The sequence below is a fragment of the Embiotoca jacksoni genome, unplaced genomic scaffold (assembly GCF_022577435.1).
Source record: "Embiotoca jacksoni isolate LCO1_2020_lvr unplaced genomic scaffold, fEmbJac1.0.p SCAF_6, whole genome shotgun sequence".
NCBI classification, from domain to species: Eukaryota; Metazoa; Chordata; class Actinopteri; family Embiotocidae; genus Embiotoca; species Embiotoca jacksoni.
Window position 1 is genome coordinate 8,748,028 of NW_027185414.1, and position 27,827 is coordinate 8,775,854.

At 42.4% G+C, this 27,827-nt stretch overlaps 1 protein-coding gene across 1 annotated transcript; it reads left to right on the top strand.

The window, feature by feature from the left end:
• The first annotated feature begins 1,396 nt into the window (after window positions 1–1,396).
• Window positions 1,397–27,725, top strand: znf710b (zinc finger protein 710b). The gene is given in 7 exon segments (XM_069173567.1): window positions 1,397–1,510; window positions 1,844–1,991; window positions 18,743–18,942; window positions 18,944–20,318; window positions 23,063–23,254; window positions 23,576–23,747; window positions 24,562–27,725. Coding segments are annotated over 6 exon segments (2,130 nt in total). The 5' UTR covers window positions 1,397–1,510; window positions 1,844–1,982; the 3' UTR covers window positions 24,744–27,725.
• The last annotated feature ends 102 nt before the right edge of the window (window positions 27,726–27,827 follow it).

Here is a 27,827-nt window from a genome sequence, read left to right on the forward strand (position 1 = left end):
ACATAGTGGGGACCTAAATGTCTTCATCACATTACAGAGATGTACCTTGTTCCGAAATGATAATACTTATATTTCATGGTTAAGGCTCTACTTTCTCTCTTTTTTTTTTTTTTTTTTTTAAAACACCTCTACATTTCAAATGACCACAGGTTCAACTCTCCCTCCACCTGTTAATTAACGCAATTAACAGTAATGAATAACCTAAATATGAGCTCTGTAGCAGCAGCTTGCACTACCACCGTTTGAGACCAACAATAAAACTTAAGTTTCACCTCCAGCTCCCTTTGCAAAATCCGTAAGCCGTGCTGATCCAGTCTTCTTATCCGTGACTTAATCCGCAGTTTTTCTCTCGCTTGGTTTTTGGGCCCAAAATGTAGCAGACACAAGTGCAAACAGTTGAAATGTTTGTTTTGCTCCGAAGTCACGTTCGATGTCGCGAGTTTCTGTGAGATCTCAACGGAATCGCGACTTTGGCGTTCAGCGTAAACGTCAAGTGTGAAGTCCTGCTTCTTGACTGAATCGTTAATTGCCTGATTTCTTATAATTACAATACAACATTTTTTTTTTTTTTTTTTTTTTTTAAATCTAATGTTACATCTGTGGTCCTCTTGCGTGCACAAGGCATAGGCAAGAAAGTTTCTCTGTAAACACCAAAAATCTCAGTTTTAGGTATATCGGAGCTTAATGTTGTGACATCACAACAGCCAATCATGGTCGAGTATGCAACATACACAATAACCATAGACTCTAGGAATATATAAAACACACATCGAAAAGGGATTTTTTTTTTTTTTTTTTTTTTTTTTTTTTTTTTTCACTTCTTGTTGATCCAGAGTAACTTTTAAAACAGAAATATGTTATTATTGATATGTTCAGAAATTTTCAAGTTGTTTGTAGTCCATCAAATGTATACTTTCTTACTTAGCCTAGTATACTTTCTATAATTTCTGTACATCTGTAACTGTCTGGAGGGGATCTTTCTGGATTTTGTCCATCATGGCAGATTGACTACTGACGTTGAGGTGCAGACACAGTGCCCCCTAGTGGATTTTATTCATGTCATACAAATTATGTTTTACAGTCAAATAAATATTATAAATAAGGTATTGTTAAATAGTATTAAAATGTAAAAAAAACACAATAATATAATGGTAATATGGATTATTCAAAATTGTGGTTGTTTTTTTTAATGAGGAACTTTACGTTTCTTACCCATAACAGTCGACATTTAATGTTGTAAAGGCAGTTACAAACAGCAGTATTATGAGATACAGGCTACATAAAGATGATGTTTAATGTGTGGTGGTTATTTCCACTAAAGTCAGCCACATTCCGCTTTTACTTGTGGCGTTGAGGAGGAGCTCAGTTGTTTATTCATTCACGTCAGCCCCTCGTCCCTTCCCTTCCCTCCTTCCTGCTACACACAACGGGGACCCACCGTTGTAACTGTTTTTCCCATATTAAAATTAACCACAGCCACGTCGCCACCATAAACCGATTTTGGAATCAGGTGAGTTGTGCGTTTACGTTTCTCTTCCTTTGGAGCTAATGCATATTATAAATGTCTGTGGTGCTGGAGGGTTGACTTGTCCGGCCCGGCGAGGCGGAGGAGGAGTGTTTCAACCGTAACTTATTACATTCCTCCCGAGCAAGCGAGAAAATGTATGCGTTATGTGTGCCGATTTTACCGGCCGTGCGCTGTGCAAGGCTGTGTTTCGGTGTGGCTTTTAACGCTGTGCCGAAACCAAAATGCGCGATGTAGGTCAGCAACTACAGTCAAAATGTCGTCTTTTCTTTTCTTTTTTTTTTTTTTTACTTCCACATTCTCTCATGCCACAAACAGATGGCGTCGAGAGGGGGATGGAGAGAATTGGGGAAAGAGACGCATAAAGGAGTAGGGGCGACACCAGGCCACATTAGCCCATCTATACCCTGCACATACACATAACCCACCCCTTGATGCCAAGGCACGGGAGGCCAAGATGTCTTGGGTAGGCCCGTCTTGAACAAAGTTTTTGCTCTTAAGTTGCCGGGTCTTTCTTTTTTAAAGATACCGCAAGTTTTTTTTTTTCCGCTTGTTTTTAGGAGGGACGATGATGGTGTATTTTGAGCAGGCTACTGTGTGTACAGTCCCGGCGTCTGGTCTCTGTCAGCTCTAGTGTATGTACGGTACAGTCGAGGCCACATTTTGGTGACAGCCTTGCGCAGAGGGGATATTTCGGCACCGCAAAGCACCGGGAAAATGCACTGCAGCAGAGAACCTGTAGCCCGGGCTGCTGTGGAGGAACACCGGCAGCCTACCGCCAGCTGGCTGACTCCTCTCAGGGCTGTCAGAGATCATTGATAGGCCACACAGGTATCCACCACTGCACTAATGAGGGCAGTGCATCTCACACTTCCTTGTCAAGGGATGTGAAGGTCCTGGATGGCTGTCTTAAGTCTGCATATGCGCTCTCATTTTGGACGGTCCCAGTGCCATTTTTATGTAATGAAATGCAAAGCCAGAGCGAGTAATCACGCTGCTGACCCCTCGCATACCTGCCATGCAGTGTCTAATCATGTAATGAGGACGGTGCACCGCATGCAGCAAGGCAGCTGCATACTGTGCATACCAGTTGGCAGCCCCGGGGCCTATAGATGAGCTCTGATGCAGTTCAGTGTCGGTGCACTTCAGGAGCTGGCGGTAATTAAAAAGATATCCTCCCCTTGTGGTCTTACCGGTCAGGTGATTGATGGTCATTTAGATGGAAATATTCAAATGACTCAGCAGTGTTCACCAAGGTATCACTGCTGTGCAGATCTTGATTCACGCTGCAGAACTTACTGTCTGCATTTTTGAAAGTGACCCATTTCTGATGTCAATTTGAGTTGACGTGCGTCCTGAAATGATGCTCTGACTTAAATGACTTGATCATCTCAGTGCCCAAAGGAGCGCAGGGTGTCACCTCACCCTTTTTGAGTTTTAGTGTTTTTGTTTGCCAGCAGATCCTATTTCATAGCAGCTCTTGGTCAATTTTGGCTTTACTTTCTTGTGTCCAGAGTGTTTCAGTGATGTCCGCCTGGTGTTTTCTGACTGTGAAATCCAACTCCACCTTTGTCTTTCAAAAGGTGTGTCTATTGGCTCTTTGTGTACTTTTTTTCCCCCCCTAACTGTCAAGCAGCTGCGATGGATGGATGATCAGTCATGGCCACATCGATTGCAGCGCTCTGCCTCCCTGCATGCAGTTTTGAAGCTCTTTGACTTCCACTGTTTGATGATAACTTCTCCCGTCTGGTTTTCGCTGGGAGGCATCTCAGCCAAATATTAGTTTTCTTTGCAAACTCGCTGTCTCCCAGTTCGCTGCCGTATTTGTTGTCTTTTGTGTCAACCTTGTATTAATGGTGTATTTATTCTGCCCTTCCTTGTTATTTTCATGTGTTGTGCTCAGAGATAAATAATGCAGCCGTAGTGTATTGGTATGTGGGCCAGACTATTTTGTTTGTAGGATAGAATGATTGCTTGGTAATGGTGGAATAATATTTCAATCCCATAACTTGATTTATTAATAGTGTACCTAAATATCATCAAGATCGACATTTGGGGCTCTGATTCTGTCTGCAGAAATTATGCCTCCAACTTTTAACTGTGCAGTTTTTTTTTATTATTTCTTGGCCGGTTTGAGTTACCCGGTGATAAATGAATTTCCCCAGGTTTGGATCAATAATGTGTTATTACGCTGCTGCTGCTACAATCTGTATGCTCCTCAGGGGATCATAAGCCATTCGTTCATGGATCATCAGCAGCAGGGTGACTGTGTTGAAACAAGTCCATCAGAGCCAAACGGCGAGCGATCCCAAATAATTCAAAAAAAAAAACAGTGAACTAATCATCTTAACAGACACCGAAAATCAGACTCGTCTCCTGTAAATGAAGGTAAATGAAGATAAATGAAAATTAGGTTCTCTTTATTTCCTCCATCCGTTCTTTATCAGGATGTGAGAATATAGCTGTGGTAAAAGGTTTAGAATAGCTGATGATGGTGTCAGCACATTGCGGCGCTCGGCTGTGCTGCAGGCAGGGTTAAAAAGAAAAAAAAAAGAAAAAAAAAAAAGAGGCTGATGTTTCTCAAAGCACAAAAGCCTAATGTGTGGGGCCTGTTGGTTACGGCTACGCTGAACGACCTCCACTGTGCATTGCCGGTTTGTTTGTGTGTGTTGTATGAGTGCAGTGTGTAGGCACAATAGTCCAACCTTCTGGAAAAACAAAAAAGCATTGCAGGGTTGAATCGTTAACCAAATTTGGCTTAACTGCTTTCCTGAAGCAAGCTGACAGTTTACGCTGAATGGCTTCATTATTAATGTGCTGTTTTGCATTGTATAACTATTTGGTCGCAGTTTTGACACGCTTGTGTCCGAATGCTTCAACAGCCAGTGCATTAATTTGATCGTTTTATCGGTGGGTGTTACTGTGATTATGAGCCGGGACAAAAAAACGTTTAGTCAGCTGTTATTATCACCAGGAACCTCGTTACACAGTTTGATTGCTCGTGAGAAATAGATGGTGGTTTTTAAAGACAATAGACAAAATGCTGTCTGGGTTTAACCTTCCGACTCATCTGTGCTAGCGAGGATCTTTTCATCGTACTGGTGGCATGCGCTGGTTTGTAAATTGTCTTGAGTCTGGCATTTTTGCCGTTGCCATCTTGGGTGGTTTTTTTTTAGCCAGAAGTGACCATATTTGGACGAGTTTGAGAGGAACGAGGTGTGGATCTAAGTGAGAACCCGAGAACATTATGCCTGCCCACTTATCTCAGCAACCTAAGTGCACCCCAGGCCTGTCAATCAAACTAGGCTTGCCCCCAAACATCCCTTTTTTTTTAGGCCTGATATCTAATTAATTATGGACGTATTTTTAGAAGGGCCCCCAGCACATTAAATTTAGCAAAATTAAACCATAATTACTTTTGGAAAAGATTTATTGACTTTTTATTGCAGGAGAGTAGTTGATGCTTTTTAAATGGTAGTCTATTAGATGTGTTTTGAGCCAGCCCCTGGTAGCCCTCAGGGGTATTGCACTTCTGCATTGCCTTTACTTTTTAGACCCGGAGACAACGTCCCTTTATATATATATATATATATATATATATATATATATATATATATATATATATATATATCCGATTCAGCTTGATATATCTCAATAAGTAGTGGGTGGATTGCCAGGAGATATTTTGCAGACATTCATGGTCTTTGAAAGTTGAATCCTCATTATGGTAATCAACCAACTCTTCTTCCAGCGCCACTGTGATGATGGCACTCGGGTCTTTGAGTGGAACATCTTTACAAATATCAGATGGATTATGATCAAATTTATTACACACATTCATCTTCAATCAATTTAAGATGATGTGACTTTGGTGATCCTTTGACTTCTCATCAAGCACTGTGGTCAAGTCAAATTTACATGTTCTTCAATGCTTTACTTTATGACTAAAAGCCAGATAAAAAAAAAAAGCTTCTGCTGGACTTTGTATTTAGCACCAATTAGCAAATGTTAGCATATTGGCATTAGCTCGAAGCTGCATGGATATAGCTTTTGGTTTTGCTATTTCTACGCTTGAAATGAAGTTGTGTTTCCTCTCTGTTACAATCCAGCCAGCAGGCGGGAATAACGGCATCTGTTCTCTGCTGATAAATAAGTCCGGACTTGAAAATCACTGCTATAAATTGACCATTTAAATGCAGAATATTTTTTGCATGAAGCTCTGGCCTGCTTCGTGGAGTGCACCCAGAAGGAGTTTTTAATAGACAGCTCCAGTATGTAATGCTTATTAGGTGCGAGTCATGCCTGTCAGTTTTGGTCTCGCTGCTGGTGTGGTTAAATGCTGCCCGTGCCAGCTTTTGCTGTGTGAAGTTGCTACTACTTGTCTGGTGAGTCGGTTCGGGCCTGTCAGTGCGCCCCGATCCTGCCAAATCCTCTGCGCGAGAAAGACGAGCGGCGTTGAACTTATTTCTCTGCAGTTTAACGCAACATGCTATTATACCATCCGTTAATTGTTTTACAGCTGAAATCAGGTTCTAAAAAGTCACTTTGTGTTTAGGCTGCTCATATTCTTCCCTCCCCTTTTATTTATTTATTTTTTTTTTCTCTTTTGTTTTTCATTCTGGTTGCATCCTGAGTGTTAGCCAGTGCAGAGCAGTGGCCTAGTTCATGCCCTCTTCAATATCATTTTAGCTGAGTGTGTGTGTGTGTGTGTGTGTGTGTGTGTGTGTGTGTGTGTGTGTGTGTGTTTGGGTGCATGCGTTGTGTGCAAGCGTCTCCGTTTCCCGCTGTCTCGTCCTTTCACACCGTCCCCGCGTCTGCATGTCGTTCAGTTTAGTCATGACACCCCGTGCAGTGCTCAGCTCAGTGAAACGGCGCTAATTAACTCGGTAGTTTTATCGGTAGTAATGCAGGTTAGCTTTGCCACACCTCTGCGAATGGTAGGTGTTCTCGTTGGCCTCTCGAGAGTTGGAAACGGTGCAGCCATTTTACAGCGTTTGTTTGATTGACACGGTATGCTGCTCAGCCATTAGTGCTGATAACTGGTTTACACTGAGGCTGTGAATGAGTGAGACAGTTTTTTGGGGTTTTTTGTATTTATTTTATTTTTTTCAGATTTCAGAGAATGTGAGGGCTGCTGGGTTTAGTTCTGTGGGGAGAGAAGATTATTCAGAGGTGAAAACTTTCCTTGAAAATGAATGAGAATCTACATAAATATAATTGTATCGTGAATGCCTTTAAACTACCTGTTTGTTCAGAATTTTTACGATTTCACAATTTGCCTCGGTGGATACAGACATGTTGATTCTGTCATTGTTTGTGTTGAAGATGCTGAGAATCAGTTGTGCAATTGGGTAACAGTGCAAATATTTGCATTAATTATTATTTTTTATTATTATTATACATACAGTGTGCATGCAGCAAGTTGATGTAAATAAATTAGATATTAGATCAATTATATTAATAATATTCTGTGAATGTGTGGCAAAAACTCCATCTAAGGTGTTTCTATCAGCTCAGTCCTACAGTCCCTATAATGCCATTGGATATGTAAACAGGAATTATAACATTTTGGTGGAGTTGGGACACAGCTTGAGCTGACTTTTTTTTTTGTTTCAGTCTGTATTTACTCACATTTTTGACAAATTGGCAAGTATGCTGAATCAACTCTGAGCAGTTTGTGTTTAAAAAGTACCCTCTCATGTGCTGACAACTCTCACTGGATTACTTTCATACTGACAAAAATGTAAAATGTGTGGATTTTTAGTCAAGTTGTGAAGTTATATAATATCTAAACAGATTTAAGGACATTTGTTTGTGATGGACAGCATAACTAATGTCAAACTCAATCTAAAGTTATGTATATCATGTCATCTTGGTCAGATTTGACTGAGGAGTGACTCAGAGAAAAAGTATGAATTTTGATGCCAATCGTATTAATTGTATGCTAAAGACTAAACTCTCCTGCTGCTCCCTGGGGCGCCTCACACTTTGAAAGCCTCCGGTCTAATTGATTATTTAGCGTCACGTAAAAAAGCCTCGGATATGCAGTATTGTGCAAATATTTTAGGTACTTTGAATATTTCTCCATCACCCAGTATCATCAGGGAGACGTGTTATCTGCCTGAAATTCACTCTGCTGTGTGACATTGACCCCAAAACATACAGCAAGAGTCCTACAGATCAATCTCCAGCAACAAGAAGAACGTGTACTGCTGCAACAGATGGTCTGGTCTCCACAGAGGCCTGATATCAACACGATGGTGTCAGTCTGGGATTACATGTCGAGACAGAAGCAGCTGAGACCACAGAACTGTGGCAAGATCTTCAAGATCCTCGGAACAACCTACCTGCCAATTCCCGTGAAAACCTGTGAACAACAAGTTCACCTCCTGGAGGAGAATTACTGATGTCTTACAAGCGCACACAAAAACAGTGATTTGATTCAGTTTTATCTGTTTGCTGTACTTTGTATGAAGTTAACTGACAAATAAAACCTGTTTATTGGATTATTCTTGTGTATAAACTTTTGCACAGTACTGTATATCTTTACACCTATGAACGTTGTCTCAGTTGCCAGGTATTGCTGACTGTAGGTAAAACAGATAAACTTGATGTTGGACATAACAATGATAATAACACAATAAAGAAATCCAATGTAGGAGAAAATACGTTTGAGTTTCCATATTTAAAGAAAAAAACTGCTGACGTGTCCTTGAGCAAGTCACTCTATCGCAGTCTCACCTCTGAGGGCGCTGTTGTGTAGCTGCACATCTCCAGGGATCAATATACTAACAGACCATGTATCCTGTTGTTTATTTTTCTTTAGAAATAGCATTATGTTCTTTAGTAGATCTGTAGTGGGGAAATTGATTTGGGAGAAACCGTAAATGAGGAGAGGTAGGGGTGGTACTGGAAGAGAAAAGATAAGAAGGAAGTGATGGAAAAGTGGGGAAAGGCAGAGAGAGGGGAAAAAAAGAGGAGGGGGAGGTGTATCCATGGAAACATGAGGAAAGAGTGATGAGAGAAAGGAGGAGAAAGGAGTGATGTAGTTTGGAACTGTTACAGCTACAAAGCGCTGGAACAAAATGGTTGGCCCACAGCAGCATTTAGCAGAGCAGTAGAGCTGACGTTTATTGAGACTCGAAAATGTTTCTTTTCTCATATTTCCACTCAAAGTTATTCTGAAAGCTGCATTATTTGAGATTTTATTGTAGGAAGGGACTTTATAACACAAGGGTGAAGCATGGCTGGAGTAAAGAGTAATGAATGTGGGAGCGCGTGATGACCTCGTAAACATGAAAATAAAACCGAATCGTCTGACAGGTTGGTCATTATCTAGGGCAGTGTGCGAACTCACATTTACGTGGAGAAAAAGGAAAAGTTACCAGGAACAACTAACATACAATGTGTTTAGGAATTTGGGACTTTATTCCCAAAGAACTGCTCTTCATAAATATATTATACTGTATACTTGCCTCAAGCGGTGCAAGTAGGTTACCTTAAAGCTGCTGTTTAGACCTGCTGTAAGCTTCGAAGGTATACACTGTACATCGAGGCACAGCAGTGAGGGGTTCAGATACAAACCAAAATTCAAAGCACTTAAACCTTTCAGCTTTTTCCTTTAATCCAGGAGGTTTTGGGGGTCACTGAACTCCATGTCAATAAAATTTAACCTTGACGCTCTCCGCTTCGATTCTGCCATTCGAAAATGGACGCGGATTGGCTGTTTCTGTGCCGGAGCTGCTGCTGATGTTGGCTGCTCGTGTGTTCCTATAATATTGATGATTAGATTGAGAGTTGCTTGTATTGAACAGCTTCAATGCTCCTTCACTTATATATTTTCCAGTTTGCTATGAGGGAGGAAGACCACTCTGCTGAAAGATACTTTCTCTCTACGCTGGTTTGAAATATCCCAAGTTTTCAGTTGGGTTGAGTGCACTATGAAGGTCGCAGCATCTCCCTATGCTGTTGTTGATGGTCGCACTCTTACCATGTGTTTACAGAGCTGCTGCAATTCTCACAGTTAATACACACATGTACCGCCACAGAAAGTTAATGTGGACGAACTCGCATCAGTAAAAAGATGTCACTACATTAGGTCCACACTTTTGGGGATCGCTAAGAAATATAGCAGAGCTGCTGACACAGTACAATAGTGGTTGTGTTGGAACATTTGCTTTAAGGCATAGCTTAACCAAAAAAGGCCCAGTCCTCCTCTTTGTGCACCCAAATGACTAAACCAGACCCTTTCTACTCCAAAGATACATTCCCCTGCCCTCTCTGTGTCCTATGTAGACATTGGAGGACAAAATATTTCTGTTTGCTTTCCAAATGCATTAATATCACCTAAAATGAAAGTGTGGGCACGTATCGCACTTGTTACTCTTTAAAATTACAAACATAGAAAACACAAATCTGTGTTATCAGACCTTTATACCAAACATTTTTGACAAATATTGACACCTCAGCTCAGGTTCTCTGCTGGATACACTGTCCTGATAAGATACCGGTGCTGCCTTTCTTCCAAATTCCTAAAAGTTTGTAACCCAAAGGAATAAATTTGTCCTTAAATTAGCATGAGGCCAGTGACTGCTGTGGCAATAAAGGAAATAGCTGATGTCCTGCAGTGACTGAATGAAGATAACCAATAGAGGAAACACTTGATTTTATGATTAGATTGAGAAAGAAACTTATTGTCTATCAGTTGCATCTTGCCAATACACAATCTGCTTAAAAAGGTCAGTGTTAATGCTGATACAGTGTATGGGATCAGTGTATCATTTGCATTTATACTGTGCCACTAAACTGAGCAAGTCATTTTACATTAGCGGACTAAACTTGTCAGTGCTCTCTGGTGAACAAACAATGTCATGTGTAGATTAGTGCTCCTTCATGGAGTCATAACTCACTCACATCAGACATGACACACATATTTTTTTTTGTTTTAATGGGACCTACACCTTCTGGTGATATCATTATCTCAACTCAAGGACTTGCCTGAGAATCATCGCGTTTCTAAGTTTTCTTCAGTATCAAAGTGGTCCAGTGATAGTTATGTGTGCTCCCGTGGGTGCATTGGAAAAGGGAGCTGATAATAGCTAATTCAGCTCATTGCCAGTGGTGCCAATTTCTCAAAGTCTGAAGAAATATCGGCTATAAAAAACAAGCAGGGCTCAACTTTGAGCCCATTCGTAACTCACTGAAACCATGCCGGGCTTGGAGAACCCCTGCAGTACACCAACACCGATCTGTCTGTGATAACGTCAAATCAGACGATATATATCAACTGTTGAGGCCCTCAGCAGCTGAGAAGAATAAGAGAGCGGGGCCTTTAAGTAAAGCCACATCACAGTTATACTGTTTTTACCCTATGATGCTTAACATGGGTGATTAGAATTGATGCTTGTATATTATAATGTGTGTGTGTGTGTGTGTGTGTGTGTGGACTTGTGAAACCCAACAATACCGTTCTTCTTTTTCTTCCTCTTTTGCTGCAGCCATGTTTGTGGAAATAGAAAATAGAAAATAGAGCGAGATAGGTTTTCATGCTCTCTTTCTCCCTCACTTGCTCCCCATTTTTTTTCTACCTCTTTCTGTTTTTCTCTCTCAAGCTCTCTTCCCCTCCCCCTCTTTCTGTTCCTCTTTCCTCCTCTCTCCCTCTTTCACTCTCCCTCCCTCCATACTGGTGTCTCTCTCTCTCTCTCTCTCTCTTTTTTTTTTTTTCTCTCTAGCTCTTGGTTTCCATCACGCTTTACCCCTCCCTCTCCTCTTTGCCTCTCTCTCTCTCTCTCTCTCTCTCTCTCTCTCTCTCTCGTTCTCTCTCTCTCTCTTTCTTTCTTTCTCTCTTCCTCTCTCACGTTGCACACTGCCCCTCCCTCCCTCCCTCCCTCTCTCTCTCTCCCTCGCTCTCACGTTGCTCCCTGCCCCATCTCTCTCTCTCTCTCTCTCTCCCTTGCTTCTCTTGCTCTCCCTCTACATCCTCCCATCCCCCACTGCTGCCTCTCATTTCCTCCCTCCCTCTCTCACTCCACCATGTCATTCTCTCTCTCTCTCTCTCACTCACTCACTCCCTCACTTGCTCACTCCCTCCCTCACTCCCTCACTCCCTCACTCGCTCCCCCTCCCGTGGCTGTTCTCTTTATCTCCTCCCCTCCCTCCCCCTTCAATCCCTCTTTCATTCCATGCAATCATCTGTTCTCTCTCTCGCTCTCTCTCTCTCTCTCTCTCTCTGCTTCCTCTATTACGCCCCCATTTTGTCCTCTGCCATTTCCCTCTCTTTCTCTCTCTCTTTCCTCCATGTTCTCTCTATCTTGTTGTTTACCTCACTTCTCCATGACATTTATGATACAAACTTTTTCTTTTTTTGAAAACAGGTTTCCATCCCAGAATTAAAAAAAACAACCCATTAGATATTTCAAGAATTAAAGCTGTCTTGAACACAAAGCTTCCCTCCCCAATCATTTTATACATGCTTCGTATTTAACCCGTCCATCTAGGGAGCCTTTTACTGGACTCATATTGTTCACATTAACCCAAATGTAATCGCCCTCCTCCTATAATAATGTGGCCCAGACCGAAGAGGTTTACCCCAACATGGTGGTTGCCTCTGTTTGCTTACATTCAACTGGTGGCCAACATTGAAGGGCTACAAGAAAAACCCACAAATGACAGTCCTCATCCTCAGGGGAACGTAGACTAGATGGACCAGGTGCCTGCCTCACCTCTCAGCTTCACACACAGGATGGCCTCATCAGCACCCTCTGCACAGCTGGAAGCTGCAACCAGGAATCGTTCACTGAGGTTTTACTTCATGTTAAAGTTTTGCTGTTGGACTGAGTATGGTTTAAATGTTTTTCAATATTATGGAGCTGCAAAGCATTAGGAGCTATTTCAGCCCACTCCTGATTCCAGATTTAAAAGTTATTTTTCTCCATAAAAAAACATTCCTCAGAGTTGAGATGAAACGCCCCCTGAAAAAAACCCAACATGTGGTTCTTTGACTGAAAGCTTAAAGTACAAGCCTGTATGCATAAATTAACTCCAATTCCCAAGGTGCATTTCAGTAAGGAACATCCAAATCCAAGCTTAAAAGTATGTCACATGCACTGTTGATAGCAGGTTCGAGGAAAAGATTATTCCTCCGAGACTTTACAATCCATCGTTTAAATCAGTTCACTTTTCTTTTTGATTCTCTTTTGGCTGAATTCAGCAACCATGATGCCACTTTGATTTAGAGCTGCGTCAGTGATGAGTTCCTTTCTTTTTTTATTTTAATTTTTTCACTGTCTTCGTCTCCATAGCAATATGAAATATAATTTAATGGGATTGTCACAATAATTTGGCTGAGTCTCGAGTTTTTATATTAAAACTGAATATATCAGTTAAAGAACAAAATTGAGATGTGAATACAGAAAACTGAACTCAGGCAGCCGTACAAGACCGTTGACTCTGAAATTATTCCAATAATGATTCAACTCATAAACTGTCTGATGAAAGAATAAACAAAATATTAATTTACAAATCTGGCAGAAAAGTTTTGACAGCTGACTGTTTTCTGTAAGTGTGATGTACCCCAAAAAAAATCCTGAGGTTAAAAAAATCAGCCATTGTTGCTGCCGTTGTTGTCTGAATGGTTCTGTTTACAAATCAGGACCGCGACTAACAATCATTTTCGTTGTAGATAGATTGAATTAATCGTTTATTCTGTGTAATGTTCCTCAGACTTTCCCTGAGTCCAACTTCATGTCTGCTAATATCATATTTTGTCTGACCAACAATCTAAACTATAATTACAAAGACATAAAACAGCAAATCCTCACATTTAAGAAGCTTAATTTTCTGTTCACTGACTGATTAGTTGACTAATCCTTTATATTTACCCAAATATTATGAAGAGGAGTTGCCTTATGCTGTCACTAGGATTACTACTGTGTGGTTGTTTGCCTCCGCCAACCAGTCAAGTTGCAGTTTACATCCATGTCTGTCCAGACTGTGATAATAAATGTCGTGAAGACTTTCAAGGAATTTGGCCAATCAAGGTGGTTCTGATAAAGCACAGAGTTGTTGCCATGACAGTAGACGATGCTTAAAATTTGGATGCTGCAAAGAAGCTACAAATTCTTCACACGTATGTTGAACCAGACAGCACAGAAGATCTTTACAATCACCACAGTTTCAAGATTAGTGTCACCAATTTAGTGTCTGATCAAGTGTTTTTGGCAGAACATAATGATGTCACAGTATGGTTGACCTTTGACCTTTTCAATATGAAACATCATCACTTCATTATTTTATTCTATTAGACTTTTGTGTTACATTTGGTCATAATTAGCATAAATTATTGAGCTATGGCCACAAACGTTGTGTGAGAAAACAGTGACCTTTGACCTTTAACCACTTAAGTCTAATCAGTTCTTTCTGGAGTCCAAGTCAACGTTTTGGCCGAATTGGAAGAAATTCCCTCATGGCCTTCCTGAGATTCAAGAGAATGGGACAGACATACTTACAACCCGAAAAATGATGCCGGCTGCTTTACTTTAAATCATAATTTATGGAGTCACAGTTATAGAGCAGGAATGCGGCGCTAACATCGCGACCAGCAAACATTGCTTTGACCAAAATGCCCTTCAGAGGCTCTGTGACAGCCTCCGTAGATCAAAGACAGACAGCTTCATCTAGGCCATGTCAGGCTCTGTTCCACCTTTGTGTCTTTCATCCAGATGTAGTCTGGATGCAGAGACGGGCGACAGTTTACAGCTGGCAACAAAATATATGTCAAGAACCTACGTTTGGTCAGTTTTTACCTTCCGCTCCCGTTTTATTTTATCTTTCGGAAACTGTTGCTAAACAGGGGAAAAAAAATAAAAATCACTTTTGTTCTTGACCATGGAGCTAGAAAAGAGGCTTGAGCTGGCAGATGCGATTTGTGAGGCTTCTTCTGTTGTGTCCATGTACTGTGAAGTTTATTTGGCAACCCAATTTGTCTCATTCATTTTGGGTAAGTAAGGCTGCCTGCCTCTGACCAGCTCACTCAAGACATTTTAAACAGTTAGATTGTGAACAGGAGCCAGGAGAGCAGGAGTTCTCCTCGTTGAAATATAAGTCACCCTTTGGCATGTTGTGCTGCTGCATTGGAAAATCATCGATTTAGTGTCTTGTCAATGGAAAAATGTATCTCTGTGATGTCGGCAGTTTGAAGAAAGAAGTATTTGCGTTTGTAAAGCAAAAGTTAAACCATTTAACATAACTGGCAGTTGTGTTTAAAGGTGAACTATGCTAAAGAAAATAAAGCAAAATTTTACTGACCGACTCTATTCAGTGGAAGCATCTTGTATTGCTTTGTGCCTGCCCTGCGTTATGATCGACAGGAGGTGGGTTAAAGCATGATCCCAGAGAACTTAAAATATTTGTGGAAAGTTTAAGTTTTAAGATAAAAACATGGAAATTAGTAAGGCTGAAAGTAGAGACCAGACACCCCAACTCCTTAAATATTAATTAAGACTTGGACAGAAATATTACTTAGTTATTATGACATAGAAGCAACTATCACAATAAACATTAACGTATCATTGAAAAGCAGTGATTTTATGATGGCAGAACATGAATAATAGCATCGAGGCACGCTTCAAATTGAATCCACACTCTGCCCATCAACACTGCAGCTGCACACATGAACACAAATACACTGATAATACTTTATATTACGATAATACAACATTTTACATGCACCGTCCACCTAAATACAGGGTGAAAGAATAAAAAATACTGGAAATGCTGGACTGTGTCTAACCATCACCAAAGATTATTTATTTAGCCCCAAACCAGAAGATATTCAGTTGACTGTAGAGGATTGAAAAACCTTGAAGGAGGAACACTTTGATTTGAGATTAGTTGCAGATTAATATTCTGTTAAACGGACTAATCAGTTAATCGACTCGTGGTTTTAGCGCTGACTTTGACCGAGCAAAGCTGATAAATGTTTTACTGAGTGAATCAAACTTGTAGTGATTATATTGTTCTTGTTTTCAAGGAGTAATCATACAACATTGACTATCCATTGACTAATGTAGTGTTAGTAAATCGCTGCCAAAGAAATTAAGGCTTTTGGTTGTTCATTTTAGAGCTGTAACAAAATTGTTGGAAAATTGATCAGTTGATTGACAAAAATCATAAATGATAAAAATTGATTAGAAAATGTGAATATTTGCTTCTACGACATTAATGCAGGTTTTGTCTTGTTCAGTGGGCATTTCAGCTTCTCCGTCATCTCCCCGGCAGGGTAAGCCTGACCTTTGTGGACTCTGAGGCCACTGTTAGCAACGTCTCACAGCTCCACGGTGATCTGATCTCACCACACGTCCCTAATTTCTGGAGTTGCGAGATGAAAGTTCCTCACACTCGAACCTCCGTTTTTTTCTGAGGTGTCAACCTGCAGCTCGGTGTGTGTGATTGAGGCAAAGGAGAGAAGGATTCCTGGGACTGTTTGATGCATCATTAAGGGCAGAAGGATACTCTTGTTTAAGTCTCGTTTTGTCTGTTTTGGTCTCCTATCCATCGTCCATTTGTTTTTATTCTTTTACCGCATTCTGCTCCCATCCCCCTCTGTCTCTCTCTTTCTGTCTCTCCCCTCCCCTCTCTTTTTCTTGACTATTCTTTCCTTTCTCTCTCTCTCTCTCTCTCTCTCTCTCTCTCTCTCTCTCTCTCTCTCTCTCTCTCTCTCTCTCTCTCTCCCTCCCTCCCTCCCTTCCTCTCTCTCTTCCATTTGCTCATCTCCTTGTCAGACACCTTCCATCATTTTTTCTCTTCCTCTTCCTCTCTCTCTCTCTCTCTCTGTCTCTCTCCCTCTTCTTCCTCCTCTCCTCTCCTCTCCTCTCCTCTCCTCTCCTTTCCTCTCCTCTCCTCTCCTCTCCTCTCCTCTCCTCTCCTTTCCTTTCCTCTCCTCTCCTCTCCTCTCCTCTCCTCTCCTCTCCTCTCCTCTCCTCTCCTGTCACACACTTGCATCCGAGTCTGTGCACGAAACAATCTTCCACCACTTTTCCGTACTCATAAACCTCACTTGATAAATGAGAGAGGGGAGAGATACAGGGGGAAAGTGCAGGATGAAAACACTGAGGGCTGAGGAGGAGATACAGGAAGAGAGACAGACAGGGAGAGGCAGAAACAAAGACGAAGAATGACCGAGAGACGGAAGAAGGGAGGGTGAGAGAGACGGGAGGCAGCCTGGTGGATCCATAATTTCAGACTGATATGTTGATTTTTTATTTTTTATTTTTGATGTTGGTGTGTGTGTGTGTGTATGTGTGTGTGTGTTGTGACTTTGAGGTGACTTGGCCCATTCATCACCAGACTATCAAGGAGCTTTGTGATATATGAGCTGATGAGCTGCGTGTTTGTTCTTAAACCCACAGGCCACATGCTCATTTGTCGGAAGAGCATTTAGTTTGTTTGTTTGCGTCTGCTCTGTGTTTGTGCTGGTGTTATTAGAGTCACAACCAAAACTGTGCTGAAGAAGAAGCAGGAGAAGGAGGAGGAGGAGGAGGGTAATGCTAGCCCCGCCTCCTCTCATCCCTCACATATAAATAGGAGGCGAACATAGCCTATTCTCACTCAACACTCGCTGAAGAATGAGATCCTTAAAGCACCTGAAACCTCACAGCAGGAGGAGCGCGGTGAGTTCACTGACTCTCACTAGCATGTTCAGTGGTAGTTTGCTGAGGTGGTGGGCAACATGGGTTTGACAGCACTGGAGCTGACAGTCTGCCTTCTTTCTAGATTTTCTTTGTTTAGTAAAGTTGCAGTTGTATTTTTCTCAAATCAAGAATTTCCTCCTCACTCATTATCACCTTCCTCATTCAAGCCTTCCTGTTGAACTCTTCCTCGTTGTTGTTGTTCTTTCGCTTTTGTCTGTTTCACTTCAGGTTATACATTTTTTTTTATCTTTCAGTCTGTCTGGCTTTCATTTTGGCATTTTCTTTTCTCCTTCTGTCTCCTGGTTGCTCACTGCCTCTCCCCCCTCCCCTCCTTCCTTCCCTCTGTCTCTACATATCTTTCTTTCTCTTTCTTCCTCTTGCTCTCTTTTGCCTGCTGCCTCACACTCACCCTCTCACTCTTTCACTCAGCCCTCCCCTCCTTCCCTTCCTCTCCAGCGTCTCCTCTCCCTCAGCCTTCCTCCTTCTCTCCCCTCCTGCCCCCCCTTTCTCCTTATCTCTCCTTCACTCTCCCTCTACCTTTCATTTTCTCTTTTTTTCCCTCTGCCCCCTCCCCTCCTCTAGACTCTCCCCTGCTCCAAGCTCTCTCTCTCTCCCTCCCTCCCTCTCCCTCTCTCTCTCTCTCTCTCTTGCTCTCCCTCTCCCTGTCACTCTCTCTCTCTCTGTCTCTATGTCTCTCTCTCTCTTGCTCTCCCTGTCACTCTCTCTCTCTCTCTCTCTCTCTCTCTCTACTCTCATTCTCTCTCTTTTTTTTTCTCATTTCTTAATCTTGCTCAGTTTTCTTTCCTTTTTTCCTCTCTTGCCCTTGAATGTGTGTGTTTGTGTGGAGATCAGTAGGCCATCTAATCCCACCCTCACACACACACACACACACACACACACACACACACACACACACACACACACACACACACACACACAAGCCATACATGGTTAGCACGCTGGATTAGGATGCGGTTGTACATAGTTCCTGTGTTTCAGTCCCCAGATCTAAAGGTTTGCTTTTGGACAGTCTTCATTCAGGCTGACTACTTGTACTGGAAAGATTGATTTGGGAATAGGTCCTTCTCTGTGGGGGGGGGGAATGTCTGTTTTTTGTGCATCCTTTCTGGTGATGCAATAAATGGCTCTTTAAAATCGACATCTCCGCTTCTTTCACTCGACAACTGGCTCCAAAAAAGAAAAGAAAGAGTGATTGGATGATGAGCCTCGACACCCGCCTCACTTTTAAATGAAGGGCATGTTCTCATTGGCCACAGTGCACTGTAGCTGAGCTGTTGCCAAATTATATTCATAACTTTTTAGCCTTTATAACTGTTTAGATTGTAGATGATTTGCTGTATTGACTGATATAGGCAGTTTTTAGCCTTTTCTGTTCATAAGTTCATAGTTTTATGCACTAAAACTAGTCAGAGCAAACTGGTCTTGCTTATCATCTTGAGATATCCATTTGTTTATTGCTTCCTTGAAATGCTGACTCTCTGTGCACGTGTTTCTCTGTGTGTTCCAGGAGGAGGCGAGCCGGCGCCTGGGTAGATGTGAGCCCAAGGTAATGGCCAGGCTGGTGGACATAGGCACACAGACAGATCCAGTAGTTGTGCTGTCCTTGGCCCAGGCTGCCGTGCTAGGTCTCATCTCCCAGAATGAAGTGTTCGGAGCTACTATTGCACCCAACGGCTTCTACACCGGTGAACCCAAAGAGTCCCCCCGCGCCACCAGTAGACGGAGTCGACTACGAGTACGCAGACCAGCTTATCGGAGCCAACGGAGATTACCTCGGAGACAACTTGGGAGAAGACGGTCAGATGCAACCCAGCTGCAGTCAGAGGAGGTGGCAGCAGGGGCTGCCTCCGCATCCGGACACGAAAATGGTCGGACCCCCCGATCGTCACGGCCTTCAAGGCGGTGACGTGACCTCGTCCCATGTGAAAGGGGAAGGGGTGAACTCTGGATTGCCCTCCTGTGTCCACATGCTGAACAATATGGCCCCAAGAGGTGGTATAGTTCAGGTAGACCCAGCCACCCTGAGAGGCACCAACAAGAACTGTACAGAGTGCGAGCGGGAAGCAACTACCCAGCAGCAACCCAACACACACGGCCACCCTCCCCCCTCCCAGGTGGCCCACAGGGGAGCAGAGCCGGGCCACAGAGGACTGCCGGGCCAGCGCCCCATGGGGGGCCACGGTCGAGGTGGCAGAGAGGATGAAGAAGATGTAGAGCACCAGGGGAACACCATGATGAAGCCCACGCAGCAGGAGGAAGCCATCAGCAGCTACTTCCAGACCAGTGAGGTGGGCAGCTATGATTCATCAGAAATGGGCATGGGGGGCGAGTACGAAGAAGGCAGCCAGAACATGATGTGGACAGACGGGAGCGCGGCAGGGCAGCACCAGCAGCCTCCGAACCCCCAGCCTCCTCGTCGGCACGGCGGCCGCAGAGTGGACCGGCTAGATATCAACATCCAGATTGATGAGTCCTACTGCGTAGACGTGGGAGACGGTCTGAAGCGCTGGAAGTGCCGCATGTGTGACAAATCGTACACCTCCAAGTACAACCTGGTCACACACATCCTGGGTCACAACGGCATCAAACCGCACGCCTGTCCGCACTGCGGGAAGCTCTTCAAGCAGCCCAGTCATCTCCAAACCCATTTGCTAACCCACCAAGGCACGCGGCCCCACAAGTGCACTGTCTGCAAGAAGGGATTCACTCAGACTAGCCACCTGAAGCGACACATGCTCCAGCACACCGACGTGAAGCCCTACAGCTGCCGCTTCTGCCGCCGCGGCTTCGCCTACCCCAGCGAGCTGCGGGCGCACGAGGTGAAGCATGAGCGAGGGCGCTGCCACGTCTGCTCGCAGTGTGGCATGGAGTTCCCCACCTACGCCCACCTCAAACGCCACCAGACCAGCCACCAGGGCCCACACACCTTCCAGTGCACCGAGTGCAACAAGTCCTTTGCCTACCGTAGCCAGCTCCAGAACCACCTCCTGAAGCACCAGAGCCCGAGGCCTTACACCTGCTCCCAGTGCGGCCTGGAGTTTGTGCAGCTCCACCACCTACGTCAGCACTCGCTCACTCATAAGGTACTGACACCGCCGCAAACACTCTGTAAATGTTACCTGTATAGATCACGAGACCGTTGATGTTCTTTTGTTTTTTTTATGTAAATGAAAGTGATAGTGGAGAGCAAAAGAAAACATAAACAAACAGGCATAATCGGGTCAGTAAAGAGAAGCCATACTTTGTGTTGTCCAAAGGCCTCACCTCAGTTGATCTCCTGTCCTTTACTCACTGAGGTCGTGGTGGATTAGCCAGGTAATAGCACTTAGCCTGGCAGACATCCATTCTCTGTCCTGTGTATTTTGCAGTCAGAATAAATGCAGCAAAATGTCTCATTCTAATAGAGACTAAATTAGCACCTAGCACCACAGCAACACACTAAGGACAGACTTTGGTATCATTTTTTTTAATCAACATGAAGCTCTTATTAGTGTAGTGCTGACAGGTCTGGATAAGCAAATGTGATTTTTTTGTTTTGTTTTGTTTTGCATGCAGTCACTCTGAGTACAGTTAATCACACATTCAATAGAGCAAGCTCCGGGATGTGTGTCTTGAGGACATCATCAAGAAAATTGAGTGTCTAGCTCTGAAAGAGTTTTGTTCATGTCAACAAACCAGGACTGAGCGGTTTGAGATTCTACAAATAGTCTTAATTCTCCTGTAAAATATGCTTTATTAACACATTGTTTTGCATGTGATGCAGTTTTTTCCTGCACAAAGGCTTTGACCTGATCTTCGGAAAAGCTTTATAGATGGAACAACAACAAAAAAACAGCCAAAAAGGAAACAAGAAGCAGAATAGATGTGTGTTTTGAGTGTTGGGTTTTTACAGAGATTTCAGTCTACACATCCACAACACTGAGTGTCCTCATGTAGTCCTCATTATAGCCCTAGTCTGAATGAAATGTCTGTAATTGCTCAGTGCCCCCTGCCTGCTCTGCACACATCCACACAGGTAGAGAGGAAGAGGAAGAGAAAGATGAGGGCCCCAGGGATCACAAACCACAATTCATTTCATGGACGCACTGCTCCGTCTTTCCCTGACGACTCTTTGTCGTTCTAAAATCCTTCACCTTTTGAAACAGACTATTTTTGTTTTAGACGTGCAGATGGATAAATAAATACTGTAGATAGAAATCCCGCACAGGGCCAAATGAAAATGCCATCTTGCCAAGGATTTATTTAAATGTTATTTTTACTGGGAGAACAAAAATCCAAAGCCACACACATCATGGAGCTGGGAGAGATGAGGGCAGTCTACTCTCAATGGAGAGAAGGTTCTCTTTTGTGGCTTGTATTTCCTGAGGCTGCTGCCTGTTCACTGCTCCCCCTGGTGGACAACAGCAACACCAAGCCCATTTGTTGTGCAGACGGTGGGCGGACGGACAGTCTGCCAGATTTGTCTGCTCGCACAAACACTGTCTCCCGACCCACTGGTGACCTGTAATACACATTTGTTGCTCTCAATAACCCTGAATCCTCTCATTCCTGCCCACCTTTTTGTCTGCGGACACTGACTGCCGAGTGGAGTGTACAAAGCTGCAGCTTATTCATTTAAACAGGCCTCAAGGCCTGAGATGCTGAGTTTTATTCTGCTCTTGTGACCTTCCTCTCAATGTTGATACACTTCCCGTGGCATGTGGAAGAGAATATTAAAGGATCTGAATAAAGATGGACAGAGAGGGCTTTTCTTCTCCTTTACTGTCGTAATCTCTTTTGGTCCACCTAAAATGGCTGCCGTAGATTTAGATATGGTCAAAGAAATGAGCAACCTCTCAGAGGCAGGAGGTGAACACCGTGATTGTCCTGACATCGTATCTGCATGACATGACAGCAACTCAAAAGCCGCTCTGTCCATTAGAGGAAAGTTTGAAACCCGCTCTTTGACCTACATGTTTGACTGTAGAGTCAAACCTTCCCTGTTGTTTTGTGGATACAATTGGGTGTTAGGTTACGGTAGAGCAGATTAAAGCAGGTCTTTTCAGAGTTGGATACTGTGGACCGACCAGTTGTGCTCCTTCTTTGGGGATATAATCTATAATCTTGTCCCTATGAAAATTTCAGTGAGTTACACTGGGCTCCCGCTTCTGCCCCATTGTTTTTACCCTATGTTTATTGACTAGCACTGAAAGTATGCCAAAGCAGTTAATAGCACATTCCCTTTGCTATAGACTTATAAATGTACAGACAATTATCTCTCAATTAATTTAATACTGAGGAAGATCTTAAAATGTGAAGATTTTCAGGCAACTTCTGGAGTTGCAAGGGATTTCTTTTTTCTGTGATTTGCTTGCAGATTTGTGCAGATTTGTAATCACTTTGCACTTTAGAGATAACAATATCCTAAGAAAGTGCGAGTCACATGGTATCTAAAAATACGTGTATCATGTCTGTGTGTTCAGATTTGGCTGAGTTGTGACTCGGGAGTAGGAGTGTGATTTTTGACGCTAATCGCAGCAGTTGTGAGTTAGAGCACCTTAATGGGCTCCAAAATGCTCCCTGTGTGGACAAGCAGTCCAAATCAGAGCCCAGACTATAATACCTTACTACTTGTTGTTTGCAGAACACGGATATGACCTGTCGCTTTCACCGCAACATTTATTTTCCCCTCAGATTCCCCCTTTTAGCTCTCGCGCTGCCTCCCTCTCACAGTTTGAAAACCTGTGAATCAAGCGATTCATCTCCTTCTGTCTCAATTTTTGTAAACGAGGAAACAATTGCAGCAGCTGTTATATTTTACTGACTTTCTTCTGTTTGCATCCGGCAGGGAATGAAAGGCCACAAGTGCGACGTGTGCTCCCGAGAGTTCACCCTGTCTGCCAACCTGAAGAGGCATATGCTTATCCACAACAGCGTCAGGCCCTTCCAATGTCACGTCTGCTTCAAGAGCTTCATCCAGAAACAGACCCTCAAGACCCACATGATCGTCCACCTGCCCGTGAAGCCCTTCAAATGCAAGGTGAGTATTTGAACTCACTTAAAATGAGATGTGATGATACATTTTGAATTCCATCAGTTCAATTTAATGTAAACGAATTATGTGAAGAGACCAAATTGTGACCAGAAAGCAGGTCGTAAGACTTTTACAAATTGATATCAGTGACTTCTCTACAAGGAAACGAAAAGAAAATCCCAGCTATTAGAGGCAGCCGTCATCGTGCAGGATGGTTTTTATCACTAACTGCAATCTACCTGTAACTTCTTCAACATTGCTCTTCATGTCTGCGCTCATAAATGTCAGGATTTGAATTATTTTTCTTGATGTTTTTTTTTTTCCCAGGTTTGTGGCAAGTCCTTCAACAGAATGTACAACCTGCTGGGCCACATGCACCTCCATGCTGGCAGTAAGCCCTTCAAGTGTCCTTACTGCACCAGTAAGTTCAACCTGAAGGGAAACCTCAGCAGGCACATGAAGGTAAAGCACGGCATGGATGTTTCACCAGAGGGACAAGGTGAGGCCTGCCTTTCTTTAAGGTTTCCTGAAGGTACATGCTGTTTTTTAGCAACACCTGGCTTCAGATTCCCATCCATTCATATTGTTTGTAAAATAAAATGTTTCATTGTAGTTTCAACTTTGAAGATATATTTAATAGAAACTGCCTCAACCAAAGCCTTTTTGATAATATTTTTACTCAGATTGGATACAAGAAGAGCAAACTTCTGTTTTCATTAATCAAGGTGTTTTTTGCATTTTTATACAAGTAACAATCTCACCATTGGCTCTCTTTTTGCTGCACAACTGTGTTGTTTTACACATTTCTGCTTGTTTATTTTTGCTTTTCACTTTTTCAGACAATTGACTTGAATTAATTGATGTAATATGTTTACACTAACTGCGACATTAAGTAGTGCAGAGATGTCTTGAGGGCCCGGAAAAGCTGTTTTCTCAATCAGCTCCTTACTACTTATTACTGTGCAATGCGACTCTGCCTGATCATACAACTTGGTGCCAAAGTTTCACTCATCCCACTAGTTTGAAGTGGGCGGGGCTCAGTGTGATGTCATGACCTTGTTTGCTTATGTTGCCAGGCTGCTATTGAGTGTTTTGTGTACAATTCTTAATAGATATTACATGAGACTATTTTAAACCAACCAAAGAAATTCTCAGGCACTTTAAACTGAAAATAAAATGTTGTAGTCATATATAAATATCAGAGATTTTAGAGAACAATCACATTTTTCAGGCCGTAAATGCTATTCAAGACCAGAATTCACATAGCTTTGGGAATGTACTTGTAATATAATGGTTTTTTTTGTCTTCTCCAGAAGTTCTTCCAGAAATGGAAAGCCAGGGGGAGTATGAAGGACAGAACTTCAGCTTTACATCACCAGATAATATGGACAATGGTGGCTCCCAAAACCTTACTAAACTCACTACAGCTAACATGGAGGACATGGAGGAGTATTACAATTTCGGGAAGGATACAAGCAGCTATACAACACCTTGAGTGGTGATGGACCAGCTTTTTTCTTTTGTTTTTATGAAGGCAGAAAAAACTTACAGAGTTGTTGTCAAGGCTTTGGGAGACTCTGACAAAGGTTTTCTTTCCGTTCTGGCCTCCTTCCAGAAGAGCCAGACCTGACGGACTATGATGGGAGGCCAGGAAGGAGAAGCACTTCAAAGGAGACGTTTCAACTCTGTTGCTTATAGCGGAGACACTGAAACTGTTGACGTGGTCTGGAGCTCCTTTTTTGGGATTACTACGCTTTCTGGCTCAAAGACTCACTGGCGGACAGTCAAATCTGTATGTTGTGTGTATGTATCAGTTATGTGAAAAATAAAAATAAAAAAGTTGCAGTTGCAGAGCCATTGGGTACCTTTGATGTGATAGAAATTTCGTTGCCATTTTTGTCAGTCAAAACCAATGTATGCTCTTATATTTTTGACTGAAAGTGCCAGCTCGAAACATTTTGCATCTAAGCTTCCACTGTGTCAGCTACAGTGCCTTGTGAAAGTCTTCAGCCCCACTTGGTGTTTTTCCTGTTTTGTTGCAACCTTAGAGTTCAAATGGATTATTATTTTAGAATCTGTGTAATGGACTTAAAGTAATCCAAATTGAAAAAAAATATCTTATTTGAAAAAAAAAAAAATGCTGAAAAGTTGAGTCACCCCTTAAATTTGAAAAAAAAAAAAAAAAAAAAAATTCTAGTCAAACCAATTAACTCCAGAAGTCACACAATTAGTTGATTATGGTCCACCTGTGTCCAATGAAAGTGTCACATGATCTGTCACGTGAAATCAGTAGAAATACACCTGATCTGAAAGGCCCCTGAGAAACATTAAGACAAAGGAGCACTCTAAAGAGGTCAGAGACAAAGTTGTGGAGTATAGATCAGGGTTGTGTTAAAAGAAATATCCCAAACTTTGAACATCCCATAGAGCATCATTAAGTCCAGAATAACAAAATGGAAACCTGAAAAGAGAAGTCTGCCCACCAAGAGGAGGGCATTAATCAGAGACACCAAAGATAACAGTGAAGGAGGCGCAAAGGTCCACAGTGGAAATGGGATCCATTGTTCACGGGGCCAATTTAAGCCATGCTCTCACGTGGCTTAACGGAAGGGTCGCCAATACCTGGGAAAAAAAATAAGGAAAAGTTCCCCAAACACATGGAAGAACTTTCTTTGGTCAGACAAGACTACAATTGAACTTTCTGGAGATCATGGGAAATTCTATGTGTGTGGCAAACCAAAAATTTCCCATTACCTTGAGAATGCTTTTCCCACAGTAAAGCATGGTGGTGGTAGCATCATGCTGTGGGGATGCTTTTAATCGGCAAGGACTGAAAAAATGGTCTGGGTTTGAGAAAAGATGGAACTAAATACTGAGGCAAACCTCTTTCTTTTTGTCAGAGATTTGAGACTGAATCGGAGGTTCACTTTGAAGCGGTACAATTGACCCTAAACTTGCTGTTAAAGCAACACTGGATTGGTTTAAAGGGAAACATTTCGATGCATTGTAAAGGTATAGTCAAAGCCTAGATCACGATCTAACTAAGAATCTGTGGTATGACTTGAAGACTGCTGTACGCCAACACAACCCATCTAATTTGTAGGAGCAGTTTTACTTTGAAGAACGGGGAAAAATCCCAGTGGCAAGACGTGCTGAGATAATGGAGACATTCCCAAGAGACTTGCAGCTGTAACTGTAGCAAAAGGGAGACTGTACTTGAAATATTGACTTTGAGGCTTTCTGTCTCAGTAAGAAACATTTTACCCCTTCAAAGTTGTGGCCACGTTGTTAAAATCAAATGGTAAAAATTCCCTCCAAAAGTCAATTTTACTTCCAGGTTGTACTGAAACCAAACAGGACAAACACCAAGCGGGTTGAATATTTTTTCACGGCACTGTATACTCACTGTGTATCAAAGTTTTGATACAGTCACAACATATTCATTGGTTTGAATGCTCTTACTTAGCAGATCCTAATTGTAGATCCCATTCCTGCCCATCACTTCGTTAAAAGTTCAAACAGGTCCATCTTTGAATGCATTTGTGCTTTTTGCACAGGACATTGTAGCCTCTTTCTTACCAGGGCACTAACTACCAAAGTTGCTACTGTCCCATGTCGGCCACAAGCAGAAACCTTGCCGGCATGTAAAGCCCTCTCAGTGTACAAATGATTCTGCGACGTTACAGTGTGCTTACCTGCCATTTTTGTTTCACATAATTTAGCTTTACATTAATAATCTATCCTGTGTAGTGAATATACTGCTCTAGCTTTTGAATTACGGAGTGAACAATACAAAGCACTTTTCATTGCAACCTGACATTTTCCTGTGAAGGCCGTCTTGGTTAAGAGTGAACTAATTTGCCTGGAGGAGAAGAGCTGGGGGAGATAAGATCGTAGAATCTTAAAAACCCCTATTAATGGCAATATACACAAACAGATATGCTTTCTCAGTAGGTTTTTGGTAAACTGTAGTTTCCCTGATATGGATATTTCACAGTTGTCAGTTCATATACGAGTTGAAGAATGAGCAGTTTGTATACGAAAAATCAGCAGTTTGGGTTTTCTTTGGTGTTTGTAGTTTCAGCTCTCATAAATCCAGGACTGGATTCACTTCACTTTTATTTCAGTTTATTCAGAAACATTTCCCCCCAATGAATACAAAAAAACCACACCAGAAAATGGGCCTGAAACCCAATCTGTAAATTTTTAAGTCGAAAATAAATGATTTGGAAGTCCTGCTTAGTTAGATTTGGAAATGATTGAATTGAAAGTGGACTGAATCTTTTCCTGCTGCTCAGAAATTCTGTTTTGGGGAAAATAGTCAGCTCCCTCTGTCCTGCCATGCAGGTCAGCCGTGATATGCACACTAAACCAGAGGAATGGTCTACTAGTTCTTTTTTGAGATGAGAAATATCAAACTGAGACCTCATGGAAATTGACCATGAATTATTTAATAAAGGTTCTCTAGTATAAATGATGAAGACTGGTGTTTTAATCTGTCACTATTTGAAGGGGTTATCCTTACAATCTGCTATTTTTTAGCAAATTCTGAGGATTTTTAATGACACTGCTGGTCTTG